At 38.6% G+C, this 21,715-nt stretch overlaps 1 protein-coding gene across 1 annotated transcript in view; it reads right to left on the reverse strand.

The window, feature by feature from the left end:
* The window catches only part of STK31 (serine/threonine kinase 31), a 48,015-nt gene that overhangs the window by 16,518 nt on the left and 9,782 nt on the right, over nucleotides 1–21,715 (reverse strand). The window contains exons 2-5 of the mRNA XM_031935966.1: nucleotides 14,522–14,719; nucleotides 13,944–14,060; nucleotides 12,567–12,686; nucleotides 11,406–11,537 (exon numbers count right to left, since the gene is read on the reverse strand). Coding sequence (XP_031791826.1) covers nucleotides 11,406–11,537; nucleotides 12,567–12,686; nucleotides 13,944–14,060; nucleotides 14,522–14,719 — 567 coding nt within the window. The remainder of the gene's footprint in view (nucleotides 1–11,405; nucleotides 11,538–12,566; nucleotides 12,687–13,943; nucleotides 14,061–14,521; nucleotides 14,720–21,715) is intronic.

Raw genomic sequence — 21,715 nt, forward strand, 5'->3', positions numbered from 1 at the left:
AAAAATGCAGATTCACTGAGCTAGCGACTATTCCTCTACCCTTCTCTCAAATGTAAATTGTGTATTTGCTGAAAGGTGATCAAAGACTAAAGAATTCAAACCATCTGTCTCTTATCTACCCATATCTTTTTAAAATTTCTTCCTCTTTCCCCAGTATCCATCCTTTCTCCTTTAAATATTGAAACCCTCACAACCATCTCTCAGAAAAGCACAGACCTGCCTCCCAGGCATGCATCCTTAACCTTGGCAAAATAAACTTTCTAAATTGATTGATAGCTGTCTCAGATACTTTTGGTTTACACTTTAAAAGTCAGATTTCAAGGATCCAGATACTATGATGGCCAAACAGGAACAGCTCCGGTCTGCAGCTCCCAATCAGATCTACGGAGAAGGCAGGTGATTTCTGCATTTCGAACTGAGGTACCCAGCTCATCTCATTGGGACTAGTTAGACAGTGGTTGCAGCCCACGGAGGGTAAGTGAAAGCAGGGTCGGGCGTCACCTCACCCAGGAAGCACAAGGGGTTGGGGAACTCCCTCTCCTAGCCAAGGGAAGCCATGAGGGACTGTGCCATGAGGAACAGTTCATTCTGGCCCAGATACTACGCTTTTCCAACAGTCTTCACAACCCACAGACCAGGAGATTCCCTCAGGTGCATACACCACCAGGGCCCTCGGTTTCAAGCACAAAACTGGGCAGACATTTGGGCAGACACAGAGCTAGCTGCAGGAATTTTTTTTCATATCCCACTGGCGCCTGGAACACCAGCGAGACAGAATCGTTCACTCCCCTGAAAAGGAGGCTGAAGCCAGGGAACCAAGTGGCCCTGCTCAGCAGATCCCATGTGGAGCCCAGCAAGCTAAGATCCACTAGCTTGAAATTCTCACTGCCAAAATGGCAGTCTGAAGTCAACCTGGTTGGGGGAGAGGCATCTGCCATTACTGAGGCTTGAGTAGGCAGTTTTCCCCTCACAGTGTAAACAAAGCCACCAGGAAGTTTGGACTCTACAGTAGAGTTCACCGCAGCCCAGCAAAGTCTCTGTAGCCAGACTGCATCTCTAGATTCCTCCTCTCTGGGCAGGGCATCTCTGAAAGAAAGACGGAAGCCCCAGTCAGAGGCTTATAGATAAAACTGCCATCTTCCTGGGACAGAGCACCTGGGGGCAGAAGTGGCTGTAGGTTCAGCTTCAGCAGACGTAAATGTTCCTGCCTGCCAGACCTCGAGCTCTGCTAAGGGACAGACTGCCTCCTCAAGTGAGTCCCTGACCCCCATGCCTCCTGACAGGATGATACTTCCCAGCAGAGGTTGACAGACACCTCATACAGGAGAGCTCTGGCTAGCATCTGGCAGGTGCTCCTCTGGCATGAAGCTTCCAGAGGAAGGAACAGGGAGTAATCTTTGTTGTTCTGCAGCCTCCACTGGTGATACCCAGGCAAACAGGGTCTGGAGTGAACTTCCAGCAAACTCCAGCAAACCTGCAGCAGAGGGGCCTGACTCTTAGAAGGAAAACTAACAAACAGAATTGCATCGACGTAAACAAAAAGGAAAAACCACATCCAAAGGTCACCAACATCAAAGACCAAAGGTAGATAAATCCAACAAGGTAGATAATCCAAGAAGATGAGGAAAAACCAGCACAAAAAGGGTGAAAATTCCAAACACCAGAATCTCTTTTCTACTCCAAAGGATCACAACTCCTCACCAGCAAGGGAACAAAACTGGATGGAGAATGAGTTTGATGAATTGACAGAAGTAGGTTTCAGAACGTGAGTAATAACAAACTCTTCCAAGCTAAAGGAGCATGTTCTAACCCAATGCAAGGAAGCTAAGAACCTTGAAAAAAGGTTAGACGAATTGCTAACTAGAATAACCAGTTTAGAGAAGAACATAAATGACCTCATGGAGCTCAAAAACACAGCATGAGAACTTCATGAAGCCTACACAAGTATCAATAGCCAAATCAATCAAGCAGAAGAAAGGATATCAGAAACTGAAGATCAACTTAATGAAATACAGCATGAAGACAAGATTAAAGAAAAAAAAAGGAAAAGGAACAAGGCCTCGAAGAAATATGCGACTATGTGGAAAGACCAAACCTACATTTGATTGGTGTACCTGAAAGTGACAGGGAGAATGGAACCAAGTTGGAAAATACACTTAAGGATATTATCCAGGAGAACTTCCCCAACTTAGCAGGACAGGCCAATATTAAAAGTCAGGAAATACAGGGAACACCAAAAAGCTACTCCTCAAGAACAGCAACCCCAAGACACATAATTGTCAGATTCAAGGTTGAAATGAAGGAAAACATATTAAGGGGAGCCAGAGAGAAAGGTCGGGTTATCCACAAAGGGAAGCCCATCAGACTAACAGCAGTTTATCTGCAGAAACCCTAAAAAGCCAGAAGAGAGTGGGAGCCAATATTCAACATTCTTAAAGAAAAGAATTTTCAACCCAGAATTTCATATCCAGCCAAAGTAAGCTTCACAAGCAAAGGAGAAATAAAATCCTTTACAGACAAGCAAATGCTGAGAGATTTTGTCACAATCAGACTTGCCTTACAAGAGATCCTGAAGGAAGCACTAAATATGGAAGGAACAACTGGTTCCAGCCAATGCAAAAACATACCAAATTGTAAAGACCACGAAGAAACTGCATCAACTAATGGGCAAAATAACCAGTTAGTATCATAATGACAGGATCAAGTTCACAAATAACAATATTGACCTGAAATGTAAACAGGTGAAATGCCCCAATTAAAAGACAAGGACTGGCAAATTGGATAAAGAGTCAAGACCCATCGGTGTGCTATAATAAGGAGACCCATCTCACATGCAAAGACACAAATAGGCTCAAAATACAGGGATGGAGGAATATTTACCAAGCAAATGGAAAGCAAAAAAAAGCAGGCATTGCAATCCTAGTATCTGATAAAACACACTTTAAACCAATAAATATCATAAATAAATAAAGGCATCACATAATGGTAAAGGGATCAGTGCAACAACAAGAGTTAACTATCCTAAATATATATGCCCCCAATACAGGAGCAGCAAGATTCATAAAGCAAGTTCTTATAGACCTACAAAGAGACTAAGACTCCCACACAATAATAATGGGAGACTTTAACACCCCGCTGTCAATATTAGACATATCAATGAGATGGAAAATTAACAAGGATATTCAGGACTTGAACTCAGCTCTGGACCAAGTAGACCTAATAGACACCTACAGAACTCTCCACCCCAAATCAACAGAATATACATTCTTTTCAGTACCACATCACACTTATTCTAAAATTGACCACATAATTGGAAGTAAAACACTCCTCAGCAAATGCAAAAGAACAGAAATCATAACCAACAGTCTCTCAGACCACAGTGTAATTAAAGCAGAACTCAAGATTGAGAAACTCACTCAAAACTGCACAATTACATGGAAACTGAACAACCTGCTCCTGAATAACTACTGGGTACCTAACAAAATGAAGGCAGAAATAAAAAAATACTTTGAAACCAATAAGAACAAAGATACAATGTACCAGAATCTCTGGGACACAGTTAAAGCATCTTTAGAGGGAAATTTATAGCAATAAATGCCCACAGGAGAAAGCAGGAAAGATCTAAAATCGACACCCTAATATCACAATTACAAGAGCTACAGAAGCTAGAGCAAACAAATTCAAAAGCTAGCAGAAGACAAGTAATAACTAAGATCAGGGCAGAACTGCAGAAAGTAAGATACATGCAAAACCCTTCAAAAAAATCAATGAATCCAGGAGCTGGTTTTTTGAAAAGATCAACAAAATTGATAGACCACTAGCCAGACTAATAAAGAAGAAAAGAAGGAAGAATCAAATAGACACAATAAAAAATGATAAAGGGGATATCACCACTGATCCCACAGAAATCCAAGCTACCATCAGAGAATACAATAAACACCTCTATGCAAATAAACTAGAAAATCTAGAAGAAATGAAAAAATTCCTGGACACATACACCCTCCCAAGACTAAACCAGGAAGAATTCGAATCCCCGAATAGACCAATAACAAGTTCTGAAATTGAGGCAGTAATTAATAGCCTACCAACCAAAAAAATCCCAGGACCAGACGGATACACAGCCAAATTCTACCAGAGGTACAAAGGGGAGCTAGAGCTAGTACCATTCCTTCTGAAACTATTCCAAACAACAGAAAAAGAGGGACTCCTCCCTAACTCATTTTATGAGGCCACAGCATCATCAAAACCTGGCAGAGACACAACAAAAAAAGGAAATTTCAGGCCAATATCCCTGATGAACACTGATGCAAAAATCCTCAATAAAATACTGGCAAACTGAATTCAGCATCACATCAAAAAGCTTATGCACTGCAATCAAGTTGGCTTCATCCCTGGGATGCAAGACTGGTTCAACGTATGCAAATCAGTAAACATAACCCCTCACATAAACATAAACAATGACAAAAACCACGATTATCTCAATACATGCAGAAGACTTCACTAAAATTCAACACCGCTTCATGCTAAAAATTCTCAATTAACTAGTTATTGATGGAATGCATCTCAAAATATTAAGAGCCATTTATGACAAACCCACAGCCAATATCATACTAAATGGGAAAAACTGGAACTATCCCTTTGAAAACTGTCACCAAGACAAGGATGCCCACTCTCACCACTCCTATTTAACATAGTATTGGAAGTTCTAGACAGGGCAATCAGGCAAGACAAAGAAATACAAGGTATTCACATAGGAAGACAGGAAGTCAAATTGTCTCTGTTTGCAGATGACAGGATTGTATATTAAGAAAACCCCATCGTCTCAGCCCAAATACGTCTTGAACTGATAAGCAACTTCAGTAAAGTCTCAGGTTACAAAATCAGTGTGCAAAAATCACAAGCATTCCTATACACCAATAATAGAGAGTCAAATCATGGGTGAACTCCCATTCACAATTGCTACAAAGAGAATAAAATACCTAGGAATACAGCTAACAAGGGATGTAAAGGACCTCTTCAAGGAGAACTACAAACTACTGTTCAAGGAGGATACAAACAAGGAGGATACAAGAGAGGACACAAACAAATGGAAAAAAATTCCATGCTCATGGATAGGAAGAATCAATATCATGAAAATGGCCATACTGCCCAAAGTAATTTATTGATTCAGAACTGTCCCCATCAAGCCACCACTGACTTTCTGCACAGAATTTTTTTAAAAAACTACTTTAAATTTAATATGGAACTGGTGTGCCATTTGCTAAGACTGTTGGAAAAGCACCTGCTACCACGCCGGATTAATTTTTTGTATTTTTAGTAGAGATGGGGTTTCACCATGTTAGCTAGGATGGTCTCGATATCCTGACCTCGTGATCTGCCCATCTCGGCCTCCCAAAGTGCTGGAAGTACAGGCATGAGCCACCACGCCCGGCCAAAAGCTGAAAATTCTAAAAACCAGAGCTCTTCTTCTCTTCCAAAGGATCGCAGCTCCTCACCAGCAACAGAACAAAGCTGGACAGAAAATGAGTTTGACAAGCTGACAGAAGTAGGCTTCAGAAGATCGGTAATAACAGATTTCTCCAAGCTAAAGGAGGATGTTCGAACCCATCACAGCGAAGCAAAAAAAGATTAGACAAATGGCTAAGCAGAATGAACAGTGAAGAGAAGACCTTAAATGACCTGATAGAGCTGAAAAGCATGGCACGAGAACCAACAAATATCAGTAAGTGATGCATGCAGAAGCTTCAATAGCTGATTAGATCAAGTAGAAGAAAGGGTATCAGTGATTGAAGATCAAATTAATAAAGTGAGAAGAGAAGTTTAGGGAAAAAAGAGTAAAAATAAACGAACAAAGCCTCCAAGAAATATGGGACTATGCAAAAAGACCAATTCTACAGTTTGATTGGTGTACCGGAAAGTGATGGGGAGAATGCAACCAAGTTGGAACATTCAAATTCAGGAAATAAGGAGAACACCACAAACAAAGATACTCCTTGAGAAGAGCAACCCCAAGACACATAATTGTCAGACTCCCCAAGGTTGAAATGAGGAAAAAATGTCAGGTTACCCACAAAGGAAAGCCCATCAGACTAACAGCGGCTCTCTTGGCAGAAACTCCACAAGTCAGAAGACAGTTGGGGCCAATATTCAACATTCTTAAAGAAAAGAATTTTCAACCCAGAATTTCATATCCAGCCAAAGTAATCTTCACAAGCAAAGGAGAAATACAATCCTTTACAGACAAGCAAATGCTAAGAGATTTTGTCACAATCAGACCTGCCTTACAGGAGCTCCTGAAGGAAGCTCTACACATGCAAAGGAACAATCAGTGCCAGCCACTGCAAAACCATGCAACCATGCCAAATTGTAAAGACCATCAATGCTAGGAAGAAACTGAATCAACTAACAGGCAAAATAACCAGCTAAAATCATAATGACAGGATCAAGTTCACACATAACAATATTAACCTTAAATGTACATGGGCTAAATGTCCCAATTAAAACACACAGACTGGCAAATAAGATAAAAATTCAAGACCCATCAGTGTGCTGTATTCAGGAGACCCATATCATGTGCAGAGATGCACAAAGGCTCAAAATAAAGGGATGGAGGAAGATTTACCAAGCAAATGGAAAGTAAAAACAAACAGAGGCTGCAATCCTAGTATCTGATAAAACAGACTTTAAACCAACAAATATCAAAAAATAATAATAATAATAATAAAGAAGGGCATTACATAATGGTAAAGGGATCAATTCAACAAGAAGAGCTAACTATCCTAAGTATATATGCACCCAATACAGGTGCACCCAGATTCATTAAGCAAGTCCTTAGAGACCTACAAAGAGACTTAGACTCCCAAACAGTAATAATGGGAGACTATAACACCCCACTGTCAATATTAGACAGATCAATGAGACAGAAAGTTAACAAGGATATCCAGGAACTGAACTCATCTCTGCACCAAGCAGACCTAATAGACATCTACAAAACTCTCCACCCCAAATCAACAGAGTATACATTCTTCTTAGCACCACATCACACTTATTCCAAAATTGACCACATAGTTCAAAGTAAAACACTCCTCGGCAAATGTAAAAGAACAGAAATCACAACAAACTGTCTCTCAGAACACAGTGCAATCAAATTAGAACTGAGGATTAAGAAACTCACTCAAAACGGCACAACCACATGTAAACTGAACAACCTGCTCCTGAATGACTACTGGGTGTATAACGAAATGAATGCAGAAATAAAGATATTGTCAGAAACCAATGACAACAAAGACACAACGTACCAGAATCTCTGGGACACATTTAAAGCAGTGTGTAGAGGGAAATTCATAGCACTAAATGCCCACAAGAGAAAGCAGGAAAGATCTAAAATCAACACCCTAATATCACAATTAAAAGAACTAGAGAAGAGCAAATTCAAAAGCTAACAGAAGATAAGAAATAACTAAGATCAGAGCAGAACTGAAGGATACAGAGACACAAAAAAAAACCCTTCAAAAAAATCAATGAATCCAGTAGCTGGTTTTTTGAAAAGATCAACAAAATTGATAGACTGCTAGCAAGACTAATAAAGAAGAAAAGAGAGATTAGACACAAAAAAAAGATAAAGGGGATATCACCACTGATGCCGCAGGAACACAAACTACCATCAGATAATACTATAAACAACTCTATGCAAATAAACTAGAAAATCTAGAAGAAATGGAAAAATTCCTGGACACATACACCCTCCTAAGACTAAACCAGGAAGAAGTTGAATCTCTAAATAGACCAATAACAGACCCTGAAATTGAGACAATAATTAATAGCCTACCAGTCAAAAAAAGTCCAGGACCAGACGGATTCACAGCCAAATTCTACCAGAGGTACAAAGAGGAGCTGGTACCATTCCTTCTGACACTATTCCAATCAATAGAAAAAGAGGGAATCCTCCCTAACTCATTTTATGAGGCCAGCATCATCCTGATAACAAAGCCTGGCAGAGACACAACAAAAAAAGAGGATTTTAGACCAATATCCCTGATGAAATTGATATGAAAATCCTCAATAAAATACTGGCAAACCGCATCCAGCAGCATGTCAAACAGCGTATCCACCACGATCAAGTCAGTTTCATCCCTGAGATGCAAGGCTGGTTCAACATACGCAAATCAATAAACATAATCCATCACATAAACAGAATCAACGACAAAAACCACATGATTATATCAACAGATGCAGAAAAAGCCTTTGACAAAATTCAACAGCCCTTCATCATGCCAAAAACTCTCAAGAAACTAGGTATTGATGCAACATATCTCAAAATAATAAGAGCCAGGTATGACAAACCCACAGCCAATATCATACTGAATGGGCAAAAACTGGAAGCATTCCTTTTGAAAATTGGCACAAGACAGGGATGCCCTCTCTCATCACTCCTATTCAACATAGTGTTGGAAGTTCTGGCCAGGGGAATCAGGCAAGAGAAAGAAAGAAAGGGTATTCAATTAGAAAATGAGGAAGTCAAATTGTCCCTGTTTGCAGATGACATAATTGTATATTTAGAAAATCCCATCGTCTCAGGCCAAAATCTCCTTAAGCTGATAAGTAACTTCAGCAGAGTCTCAGGATACAAAATCAATGTGGAAAAATCACAAGAATTCCTATACACCAATAAGAGACAAACAGAGAGCAAATCATGAGGGAACTCCCATTCACAATTGCTACAAAGAGAATAAAAAACCTAGGAATTCAACTTACAAGGGACGCAAAAGACCTCTTCAAGGAGAACTACAAACCACTGCTCAATGAAATAAAAGAGGACACAAACAAATGGAAGAACATTCCATGCTCATGGAGAGGAAGAATCAATATCGTGAAAATAGCCATAATGCCCAAGGTAATTTATAGATTCAATGTCATCCCCATCAAGCTACCAATGATTTTCTTCACAGAATAGGAAAAAAATACTTTAAAGTTCATATGGAACCAAAAAAGAGACAGCATTGCCAAGACAATCCTAAGCCAAAAGAACAAAGCTGGAGGCTAATATCCAGAATCCACCAAGAACTCAAACAAATTCAGAAGAAAAAAACAACCCCACCAAAAAGTGGGCAAAGGATACGAACCGACATTCCTCAAAAGAAGACATTTATGCAGCCAACAGACACATGAAAAAATGCTCATCACTGGTCATCAGAGATATGCAAATCAAAACCACAATGAAATACGATCTCATACCAGTTAGAATGGCGATCATTAAAAAGTCAGGAAACAACAGGTGCTGGAGAGGATGTAGAGAAATAGGAACGCTTTTATACTGTTGGTGGGACTGTAAACTAGTTCAACCATTGTGGAAGACAGTGTGGCAATCCCTCAAGGATCTAGAACTAGAAATATCATTTGACCCAGCCATCCCATTACTGGGTATATACCCAAAGGATTATAAATCATGCTACAATAAAGACACATGCACATGTATGTTTATTACGGCACTATTCACAATAGCGAAGACTTGTAACCAACCCAAATGTCCTTCAATAATAGACAGAATTAAGAAAATGTGGCACATATACACCATGGAATACTAAGCAGCCATAAAAAAGGATGAGTTCATGTCCTTTGCAGGGACATGGATGAAGCTGGAAACCATCAAAAGCAAACTATCACACGGACAGAAAACCAAACATTGCATGTTCTCACTCATAGGTGGGAAGTGAACAATGGACACAGGGCAGAGAACACCACACTCTGAGGCCTGTTGTGGGGTGGGGGGCAGGGAGAGGGATAGCATTAGGAGGAATACCTAATGTAAATGATGAGTAAATGGGTACAGCACACCAACATGGCACATGTATACCTATGTAACAAACCTGCATGTTGTGCGCATGTACCCTAGAACCTACAAGATAACAATGAAAAAAAAAAAAAGAACAACATAGGCAACATACACACACACACACACACACAAGTCAGGAAACAACAGATGCTGGAGACAATGTGGAGAAACAGGAACACTTTTACACTGTTGGTGGGAGTGTAAATTAGTTCAACTATTGTGGAAGACAGTGTGGCAGTTCCTCAAGGATCTAGAACCAGAAATACCATTCGACCCAATAATACCATTACTGGGTATATATCCAAAGGATTATAAATCATTCTACTATAAAGACACATGCACACGTATGTTTATTGCAGCACTGTTCACAATAGCAAAGACTTGGAACCAACCCAAATGCACATCAGTGACAGACTGGATAAAGAAAATGTGGCACATACACACCATGGAATATTATGCAGCTATAAAAATGGATGAGTTCATGTCCTTTGCAGGCATAAGGATGAAGCTGGAAACCATCAGTCTCAGCAAACTAACAAAGGAACAGAAAACCAACCACCACATGTTCTCACTTATAACTTGAGGTGAACAATGAGAACACATGGACACAGGGTGGGGAACATCACACACCAGGCCTGTCAGGGGGTGGGGGTCTAGGGGAGGGATAGCATTAGGAGAAATACCTAATGTAGGTGATGGGTTGGTGGGTGCAGCAAACCACCATGGCACATGTATACCTATCTAACAAACCTGCACATTCTGCACATGTATCCCAGAATTTAAAGTATAATAAAAGTCAAATTTCTCCAAAAGTTGAAACATCAGACTAAAAAAAAAACTTCCCCAAAGCTCAGAATAGAGTAAAACTAGAAAGCTCCTCAACTATGATATTAGTTCCAGAATAGTCCCCACTCCACTCCCAATTCAGTGCTCAGAAGTAGAAGACAGATAATTCAAATTGGATTAAAGGCATAATACAGATCCTTGTTGTTTGCACATAAATCAAATCCTCAAGAGAACACAAAGTATTACCATCTTATTCACAAAGTTTCAAGCCTAAAGGAAGAAGTTAGTCTAGATTAGGGCATCCTAATCCTTCCAGTTCTATTATCATATAAAAACAACTTAAAATACTTGCAAGAAATATTACATCTATCCATAAAAAGGGAGTTAACAAAAGATACCATGATTTTAAAAATACTTTATGACAAAACACTACCTTTGAGGGAGTACCGTCACCTGCATGTAGCAAGTTGGTATTACAATAAACATTCTAACAGTCCAAACCAAAAGAACTTTTAAAATTACTCTAAAACGTTCATGTTACTAAAAACCAAGGCAACCTAGGAAAATGTTTTTAAAGAATATTTAATGATATAGGACAATTTTTACACTATTACTGTAATCTCAATTTTATTAAATACACAGAAAACAAGATAAAGTATATAAAACAAAATGTGAATGTAATGGCTCTCTTATTTTAAAGAGTGTATTTATGCATTATTTGTATGAAGCAGAGACCAAGTAAAATGAGATGCACATAAAGATCAGTAAGAACCAACTGTTTCCTTACCTCTTCCAAATTATTCTTTTCAACCAATTTCCATCTCAGTCGAGATTTTAAGCTTTTCAATGTCTTCTTAATGGACAGCAAGTGATCCATACTGGGACTCTTATTTAAATATTCAATATGCTGCTTTTTAAACTAAGTAAACAAAAGTTATGTATTTTCAAACACATAAGAAAAATATTGAACAGTGATCATTTATTATTTATCTGTTAAGATTCAACTAGTATTTACTGAGTTCAGGTTGAGATACTAAGAAAATCTATATTTTTCAACAAGATAATTCACTAGATTTCCTTTTTACCCATGTTTCTATTTAGAAGAGTATCAGTTCCAGCACTCAAAGTAGCAAAGACAAAAGTAATATTTCAAACTGAGACATACAATAAAACACACATTGTTAGTATGGATGAAAAAGGAATTTCTAGTGAGGATGTAAACTGAAATCATCTTTCCCAAAAGTGGTTTGAAAACATGTATCAGGTTTTAATAATGTCCATTCCTTTTAACTCAGTAATTATAGAATTTAGAAATCTGAGAAACAAAAACAAAACAAAATTATGCACAAACATATGTACAGTGTTACTTATGGTAGAAAAAATTGGAAGTAACCTTAATGTCCAACACACATGAAAGGTTAATGGTTAATGTTGCTGTACATCTACATAGGGATGAGGATTTTGTCACTCAAGATGACAGCATAGAAAAATCATTAATCATATAGAAAAATGTTCATAATATACCATTACATGAAGAAAGTATGTTTGAAATAACTTAAAAACCAATGCGATGCATATATATATGCTCACAAACATATAGATGCACATCCAGTAAGTAACTACTCTAAAATTATCTCTTAGGCTAAGGGAATTATAAGCAATGTTTTATCTCTTATCTTTCTGTATATAGCAAATTATCTACAGTAGATGTGTATAGACAAAAAGAAAATGATGTTAATGGTTGTGGTTCTCACAGACATAAGAAAATAAAAGATTTAAAAAATTTAAAAATTTGATATATTTATATCATCAAAAATCATTTCCAGTTGATAGTGAATTCTAGTAATAATAGATAATTTACTGACACTGAGTATTAACAAGAAAAATTTAAGTGTTAAAAAGTTCAAAGCATCAATTATAAGATCAATAAGAGAAAGCATAATCAAACCTCAATACTGTCCTTGTACTTAGCTTGTACTGTGGCAATGAGCCTTTCCTCTGAACGAATCTTTTGCAGTACTTGACTATATGTATTTAAAAGTATCTCCTTGTCTGCATCACCTTGATCCTAAAGGAAATCACACACATACAATTATACACAAAGGAATATCCAAAAGAGCTAAAGTCTCCAATAACAATAGATAAACTTCAAAATTATGCCTTTAACGGATTTCTGTAATGATTTCAAAACAGTTCTTAAACACGAATGTTTTCCTAGACAGAAGAAAGACAGATATCAAAGATGTTCATATGGAGGCCAGGCAACATAGTGAGACCCAGTTCCTAAAAAATATTTTTTTAATTAACTGAGCACAGTGGTATCCACCTGTAGTCCTAGCTACAAGGGAGGCTGAGGCAAGGAGATTGAGGAGTTCAAGGCTGCAGTGAGCTAGGATCACATCAATGCACTCCAGCCTGGGCGACAGAGCAAGACACTGTCTCTCTAAAAAAAGCAAAGCCATTCATATGGGAAACTTTACCCCTATTACACCATTATTCCCAAAGCTGTGTGGAGTAAGGGCATTAATGGAAATCAGGGATACTAATATGCTAAATATAAGAACTATAAACAACATATAGACCTTCAACACTTTACTTTTAGAAATCACTTGTTAACAACTACTTCTAAAACCAAGTCTGACAAAACTATCTAAATCAGGACTATTTAACAATATAAAACTTCTTAATGTATTTTTAATGCCAATATGAATAAAATTATAAAAAGTAAAAAAAAAAAAAGAAAAAATAAGAAAATGAGAAGCCTAACCACTGAAACATTGGAAAGCAGCCTGAATAACTGAGAAACAGTCCCAGTGAGCAATAAATAAAATGACAAAACACCCTTTGGAGTAGCTACACTAATTTTTACCTTGACACAGTAACAAAGAATATACACAATGGTGAAAGAAAGAGGATGACGAATCCATCTTGTGTGTCGACTTTCAGATCTCTCTCAGATTTTAAGTTTTCACAAACTCTAAGGAGTCTCTTCTTATAGTCATTCGGTATGACAGATTCAAGAACCAAATGATTTAGACAGATTGTTCACTCAAATTAAGAGCGGTTTTCTTAGAATTAAACAGATTTTTTATGTGAAATGTCCTATTAAAACAAAAACGTCACCTAAGAATAAAACTTTGCATTGTGTTTGGATTAGAACTTGATATTGTTACTCTTTCAAACAAGCCTATTAGAAGAAAGCTAAGATCAGTCTTAATACCTTCTAACTAGCAAGAAAAACTCTCTTATTGGTTAATACTTTCTAACCATGAAAGGAAACCACACTGCTTCAAAGGCGGCAAAAATAAAGAATGTCGATACTCACAACCAGAGCTATCTCCAGCTCTTTGCAGACACTTGACTCAGTCTTCTCTAAGATTTCATCAACATTATCAACTACGTCTTCAGAAATCAGTGGTTCTTCCAAAGACAGGTCAAAAACCTCATTTGCAAAAATAAACACATGAAATATCTCATCTAATTCAATCAGCATGCATTATGCCTTAATACCTGAAGCAGAGTATTAAGCTACACCCTGGACAATGTAAAAGAAATAAGAATGCAGAAAAAAAAGTGCCTACCCTCATAAAATTTATGCACTGACAGGAAAAAGTACATATGCATAGCAAACCCTAAGAAAATAAATGGTTAAGAGAGGGAAGAGGACAAATCCTCAGGAAAAGTTGAGAAAAAGGAGGAACAAGACCGATATGATTTTTTTGAGGCTAATAAAAGGAGCAATCTGACTAAAAGCTAATAAAGAACCTTGACTGGTAAGGTGGCAAGTTTAAATCTGATACACAGTAGGTAGACAATGTCAGCTCTTGAACAAAGCATGTGATTTTTAAAATATATATTCCCTGGTTTATGCTACAAACACAACCGGGCAGGAGATTTTATTACCTTTAAGGTTCTTTGGAACCATGCTACCAGACGCTGCAGAGAAGCGTCTGTTTCGCTTCTAACATTGGTGAACTCCTCTCTTTTATCACACTTCCAGGCATAAAATTTTTTAAGTATTTCATCAGAATTTGCTCCTTCTTTGGCTTCTCCATACACTGCTTCTAAAGAGACTGACAAATCCTGCAGAGAGATACACTTCTGTTTATTAAAGTTTATTAACTCACTCAGGATTCAAGCACTGTGTTAGGATCTAAGGGGCAAAAAAGCAGTATGCTGAATCCCCATTCTTGAGCATTTCATAAATACAACTTAGAATCACCAGACAGAGATGAAAACAAAAACCTACCTAGAAGGTGGTTTATTTGGACCATAACAGTAAAGTTTATTAAGTGAATTAGTTACAAATAGAAAGCTTTATATCCTTACAGTTTTTAATTAAGTAGAAATTACCCTATTTTCCTAACTTTTTTGTATAAATTTATTGGGTAAAAGAGTAATTTTGTTACATGGCTATATTGTGTAGTGGTAAAGTCTGGGCTTTAGTGTATCTATCATCCAAATGTACACTGAACCCATTACGTAACTTCTCAACATCTACCACCCTCCACCCCTGCCACCTTTCTGAGTTTCCCTTGTCTATCATAAGAATCACTGGTGCCATGAAATTTTCTAAGACCTATTGTTAAAAAAATAATAATAAACTACACACTAAAATATACAAATAATTCTAATTAAGTAAAGACATTAAACATATATATGGACAATCATGCACCATTTAACAACACAACAACACAAATATCTTCTAAGAAATGCATCGTGAGGCAATTTCATCATTATGCAAACATCATGGAGTGTACTGATGCAAACCTATATTATACAGTTTACGATACAACCAAACTACATTCTATAGCCTACTGCTCCTAGATACAGCCTGTTACTGCACTGAATAATGTAAGCAATTGTAACAACGATTGCCTATCTAAACACAGAAAAGGTACAGTAAAAATAAGAACTATAATTTTATGGCACCACCACTATATATACAGTCCATCATTGACCAAACCATGCAGCACTTGACTGCACTTAAAAGTATTTTCTAAATGAATTGGCCTGGCTGCGTTTGTTGGGGGCAGGTGGGCAAAAAAAATTATAATAATAATTAAATAAACAAATAAATAGCAATAATAAATACATTTTTTTAATGTAATAAAGAATTGGAGGGGGCGCCCAAGATGGCCGAATAGAAACAGCTCCAGCCTCCAGCTCCCAGAGTGAGTGACACAGAAGACGGGTGATTTCTGTATTTTCAACTGAGGTACCAGGTTCATCTCACCGGGGTGTGTCGGACAGTCGGTGCTGGTCAGTGGGTGCAGCCCAATCAGCAAGAGCTGAAGCAGGGCGAGGCACTGCCTCACCTGGGAAGCGCAAGAGGGAAGGGAATTCCTTTTCCTAGCCAAGGGAAACTGAGACACACAACACCTGGAAAATCGGGTAACTCCCACCCTAATACTGCGCTTTACCAAGGGTCTTAGCAAATGGCACACCAGGAGATTATATCCCACGTCTGGCCAGGAGGGTCCCACGCCCACGGAGCCTCCCTCATTGCTAGCACAGCAGTCTGAGATCTAACTGCAAGACAGCAGCGAGGCTGGGGGAGGGGCATCCGCCATTGCTGAGGCTTAAGTAGGTAAACAAAGCCTCTGGGAAGCTCGAATTGGGTGCAGCCCACCACAGCTCAAGGAGGTCTCTGTAGACTCCACCTCTGGGGACAGGGCATAGCTAAACAAAAAGCACCAGAAACCTCGGCAGATGCAAATGTCCCTGACAGCTTTGAAGAGACCAGTGGTTCTCCCAGCACGAAGGCTGAGATCTGGGAACAGACAGACTGCCTGCTCAAGTGGGTCCCCGACTCCTGAGTAGCCTAACTGGGAGACATCCCCCACTACATGCAGACTGACACCTCACATCTCACATGTCTGGGTACACTTCTGAGACAAAGCTTCCAGAGCAAAATCAGACAGCAACACTTGTTGTTCAGGAATATTGTATCTTCTGCAGCCTCCACCGCTGATACCCAGGCAAACAGGGTCTGGAGTGGACCTCAAGCAAACTCCAACAGACCTGTAGCGGAGGGTCCTGACTGTTAGAACGAAAACTAACAGAAAGGACACCCACACCAAAACCCCATCAGTATGTCACCATCATCAAAGATCAAAGGCAGATAAAATCACAAAGATGTGTAAAAAGCAATGCAGAAAAGCTGGAAATTCAAAAAATAAGAGCACATCTCCCCCTCCAAAGGAACGCAGCTCCTCGCCAGCAATGGAACAAAGTTGAACAGACAATGACTTTGACGAGTTGAGACAAGAAGACGTCAGTCAATCAAACTTCTCAGAGCTAAAGGAGGAACTACATACCCAGCGCAAAGAAACTAAAAACCTTGAAAAAAGAATGGAAGGATGGATAACTAGAATAATCAATGCAGAGAAGACCTTAAAAGAACTGATAGAGATGAAAATCATGACACGAGAACTACGTGACAAGTGCACAAGCTTCAGTAACCGACTCAATCAACTGTAAGAAAGAGTATCAGTGACTGAAGATCAAATGAATGAAATGAAGCGAGAAGCTTAGAGAAAAAAGAGTAAAAAGAAACGAACAAAGCTTCCAAGAAATATGGGATTATGTGAAAAGACCAAATCTACGTCTGATTGGGGTGCCTGAAAGTGATGGGGAAAATGAAACCAAGTTGGAAAACACTCTGCAGGATATTATCCAGGAGAACTTCCCCAATGTAGCAAGGCAGGCCAACATTCAAATTCAGGAAATACAGAGAACACCACAAAGATACTCCTCGAGAAGAGCAACTCCAAGACACATAATTGTCAGATTCACCAAAGTTGAAATGAAGGAAAAAATGTTAAGGGCAGACAGAGAAAGGTCAGGTTACCCACAAAGGGAAGCTCATCAGACTAACAGCAGATCTCTTGGCAGAAACTCTATAAGCCAGAAGAGAGTGGGGGCCAATATTCAACATTCTTAAAGAAAAGAATTTTCTACCCAGAATTTCATATCCAGCCAAATTAAGTTTCAAAGGTGAAGGAGAAATAAAATCCTTTACAGACAAGCAAATGCTTAGAGATTTTGTCACCACCAGGCCTGCCCTACAAGAGATCCTGAAAGAAGCACTAAACATGGAAAGGAACAACCGGTACCAGCCATTGCAAAAACATGCCAAAATGTAAAGACCATCGAGGCTAGGAAGAAACTGCATCAACTAACGAGCAAAATAACCAGCTAATATCATAATGACAGGATCAAGTTCACACATAACAATATTAACCTTAAATGTAAACGGACTAAATGGTCCAATTAAAAGACACAGACTGGAAAATTGAATAAAGAGTCAAAACCCATCAGTTTGCTGTATTCAGGAGACCCATCTCACATGCAGAGACATATATAGGCTCAAAATAAAGGGATGGAGGAAGATCTACCAAGCAAATGGAAAACAAAAATAGGCAGGGGTTGCAATCCTAGTCTCTGATAAAACAGACTTTAAACCATCAAAGATCAAAAGAGACAAAGAAGGCCATTACATAAGGGTAAAGGGATCAATTCAACAAGAAGAGCTAACCATCCTAAGTATATATATGCACCCAATACAAGAGCACCAGATTCATAAAGCAAGTCCTTAGAGACTTACAAAGAGACTTAGACTCCCATACAATAATAATGGGAGACTTCAACACCCCACTGTCAACATTAGACAGATCAATGAGACAGAAAGTTAACAAGGATATCCAGGAACTGAACTCATCTCTGCACCAAGTGGACCTAATAGACATCTATAGAACTCTCCACCCCAAATCAACAGAATATACATTCTTCTCAGCACCACATCACACTTATTCCAAAATTGACCACATAATTGGAAGTAAAGAACTCCTCAGCAAATGTAAAAGAACAGAAATTATAACAAACTGTCTCTGAGACCACAGGGCAATCAAACTAGAACTCAGGACTAAGAAACTCAATCAAAACCACTCAACTACATGGAAACTGAAAAATCTGCTCCTGAATGACTACTGGGTACATAACAAAATGAAGGCAGAAATAAAGATGTTCTTTGAAACCAATGAGAACGAAGACACAACGTACCAGAATCTCTGGGACACATTTAAAGCAGTGTGCAGAGGGAAATTTATAGCACTAAATGCCCACAAGAGAAAGCAGGAAAGATCTAAAATTGACACCCTAACATCACAATTAAAACAACTAGAGAAGCAACAGCAAACACATTCAAAAGCTAGCAGAAGGCAAGAAATAACTAAGATCAGAGCAGAACTGAAGGAGACAGAGACATAAAAAAACCCTTCAAAAAAATCAGTGAATCCAGGAACTGGTTTTTTGAAAAGATCAACAAATTGATAGACCGCTAGCAAGACTAATAAAGAAGAAAAGAGAGAAGAATCAAATAGACGCAATAAAAAATGATAAAGGGGATATCACCACCAACCCCACAGAAATACAAACTACCATCAGAGAATACTACAAACACCTCTATGCAAATAAACTAGAAAACCTAGAAGAAATGGATAAATTCCTGGACACATACACCCTCCTAAGACTAACCCAGGAAGAAGTTGAATCCCTGAATAGACCAATAGCAGGCTCTGAAATTGAGGCAATAATTAATAGCCTACCAACCAAAAAAAGTCCAGGACCAGACGGATTCACAGCCAAACTCTACCAGAGGTACAAGGAGGAGCTGGTACCATTCCTTCTGAAACTATTCCAATCAATAGAAAAAGAGGGAATCCTCCCTAACTCATTTTATGAGGACAACATCATCCTGATACCAAAGCCTGACAGAGACACACCAAAGAAAGAGAATTTTTAGACCAATATCCCTGATGAACATCGATGCAAATATCCTCAATAAAATACTGGCAAACCGATTCCAGCAGCACATCAAAAAGCTTATCCACCATGATCAAGTGGGCTTCATTCCTGGGATGCAAGGCTGGTTCAACGTACGCAAATCAATAAACATAATCCAGCATATAAACAGAACAAAAGACAAAAACCACATGATTATCTCAATAGATGATTTCTTTGAGATTATCTCAAAGAAAAGGCCTTTGACAAAATTCAACAGTCCTTCATGCTAAAAAACGCTCGATAAATTCGGTATTGATGGAATGTATCTCAAAATAATAAGAGCTATTTATGACAAACCCACAGCCAATACCATACTGAATGGGCAAAAACTGGAAGCATTTTCTTTGAAAACTGGCACAAGATAGGGATGTCCTCTCTCACCACTCCTATTCAACATATTGTTGGAAGTTCTGACCAGGGCAATCAGGCAAGAAAAAGAAATAAAGGGTATTCAGTTAGGAAAAGAAGAAGTCAAATTGTCCCTGTTTGCAGATGACATGATTGTATATTTAGAAAACCCCATTGTCTCAGCCCAAAATCTCCTTAAGCTGATAAGCAACTTCAGCAAAGTCTCAGCATACAAAATCAATGTGCAAAAATCACAAGCATTCTTACACACCAGTAACAGACAAACACAGAGCCAAATCATGAGTGAACTCCCATTCACAGTAGCTTCAAAGAGAATTAAAATACCTAGGAATCCAACTTACAAGGGATGTAAAGGACCTCTTCAAGGAGAACTACAAACCACTGCTCAGTGAAATCAAAGAGGACACAAACAAATGGAAAAACATACCATGCTCATGGATAGGAAGAATCAATATCGTGAAAATGGCCATACTGCCCAAGGTTATTTATAGATTCAATGCCTCCCCATTAAGCTACCAATGACTTTCTTCACAGAATACGAAAAAAAATACTTTAAAGTTCATATGGAACCAAAAAAAGAGACCGCATTGCCAAGACAATCCTAAGACAAAAGAACAAAGCTGGAGGCATCATGCTACCTGACTTCAAACTATACTACAAGGCTACAGTAACCAAAACAGCATGGTACTGGTACCAAAACAGAGATACAGACCAATGAACAAAACAGAGCCCTCGGAAATAATACCACACATCTACAGCCATCTGGTCTTTGACAAACCTGACAAAAACAAGAAATGGGGAAAGGATTTCCTATTTAATAAATGGTGCTGGGAAAATTGGCTAGCCATAAGTAGAAAGCTGAAACTGGATCCTTTCCTTACGCCTTATATGAAAATTAATTCAAGATAGATTAGAGACTTAAATGTTAGACCTAAAACCATAAAAACCCTAGAAGGAAACCTAGGTAATACCATTCAGGACATAGGCATGGGCAAGGACTTCATGACTAAAACACCAAAAGCAATGGCAACAAAAGTCAAAATTGACAAATGGGATCTAACTAAACTAAAGAGCTTCTGCACAGCAAAAGAAACTACCATCAGAGTGAACAGGCAACCTACAGAATGAGAGAAAATCTTTGCAATCTACCCATCTGACAAAGGGCTAATATCCAGAATCTATAAAGAACTCAATCAAATTTACAAGAAAAAAACAAACAAGCCCATCAAAAAGTGGGCAAAGGACATGAACAGACATTTCTCAAAAGAAGACATTTATACAGCCAACAGACACATGAAAAAATGCTCATCATCCCTCACCATCAGAGAAATGCAAATCAAAACCATGAGATACCATCTCAAACCAATTAGAATGGCAATCATTAAAAACTCAGGAAACAACAGGTGCCGGAGAGGATGTGGAGAAATAGGAACACTTTTACACTGTTGGTGGGACTGTAAACTAGTTCAACCATTGTGGAAAACAGTGTGGCGATTCCTCAAGGATCTAGAACTAGAAATACCATTTGACCCAGCCATCCCATTACTGGGTCTATACCCAAAGGAATGTAAATCATGCTGCTATAAAGACACATGCACACGTATATTTAATGCGGCACTATTCACAGTAGCAAAGACTTGAAATCAACCCAAATGTCCATCAGTGACAGACTGGATTAAGAAAATGTGGCACATATACACCATGGAATCCTATGCAGCCATAAAAAAGGATGAGCTCGTGTCCTTTGTAGGGACATGGATGCAGCTGGAAACCATCATTCTCAGCAAACTATTGCAAGAACAGAAAACCAAACACCTCATGTTCTCACTCAGAGGTGGGAATTGAACAATGACATCACTTGGACACAGGAAGGGGAACATC

This window comes from Piliocolobus tephrosceles, chromosome 8 (genome assembly GCF_002776525.5).
Source record: "Piliocolobus tephrosceles isolate RC106 chromosome 8, ASM277652v3, whole genome shotgun sequence".
Classification (NCBI taxonomy): Eukaryota; Metazoa; Chordata; class Mammalia; order Primates; family Cercopithecidae; genus Piliocolobus; species Piliocolobus tephrosceles.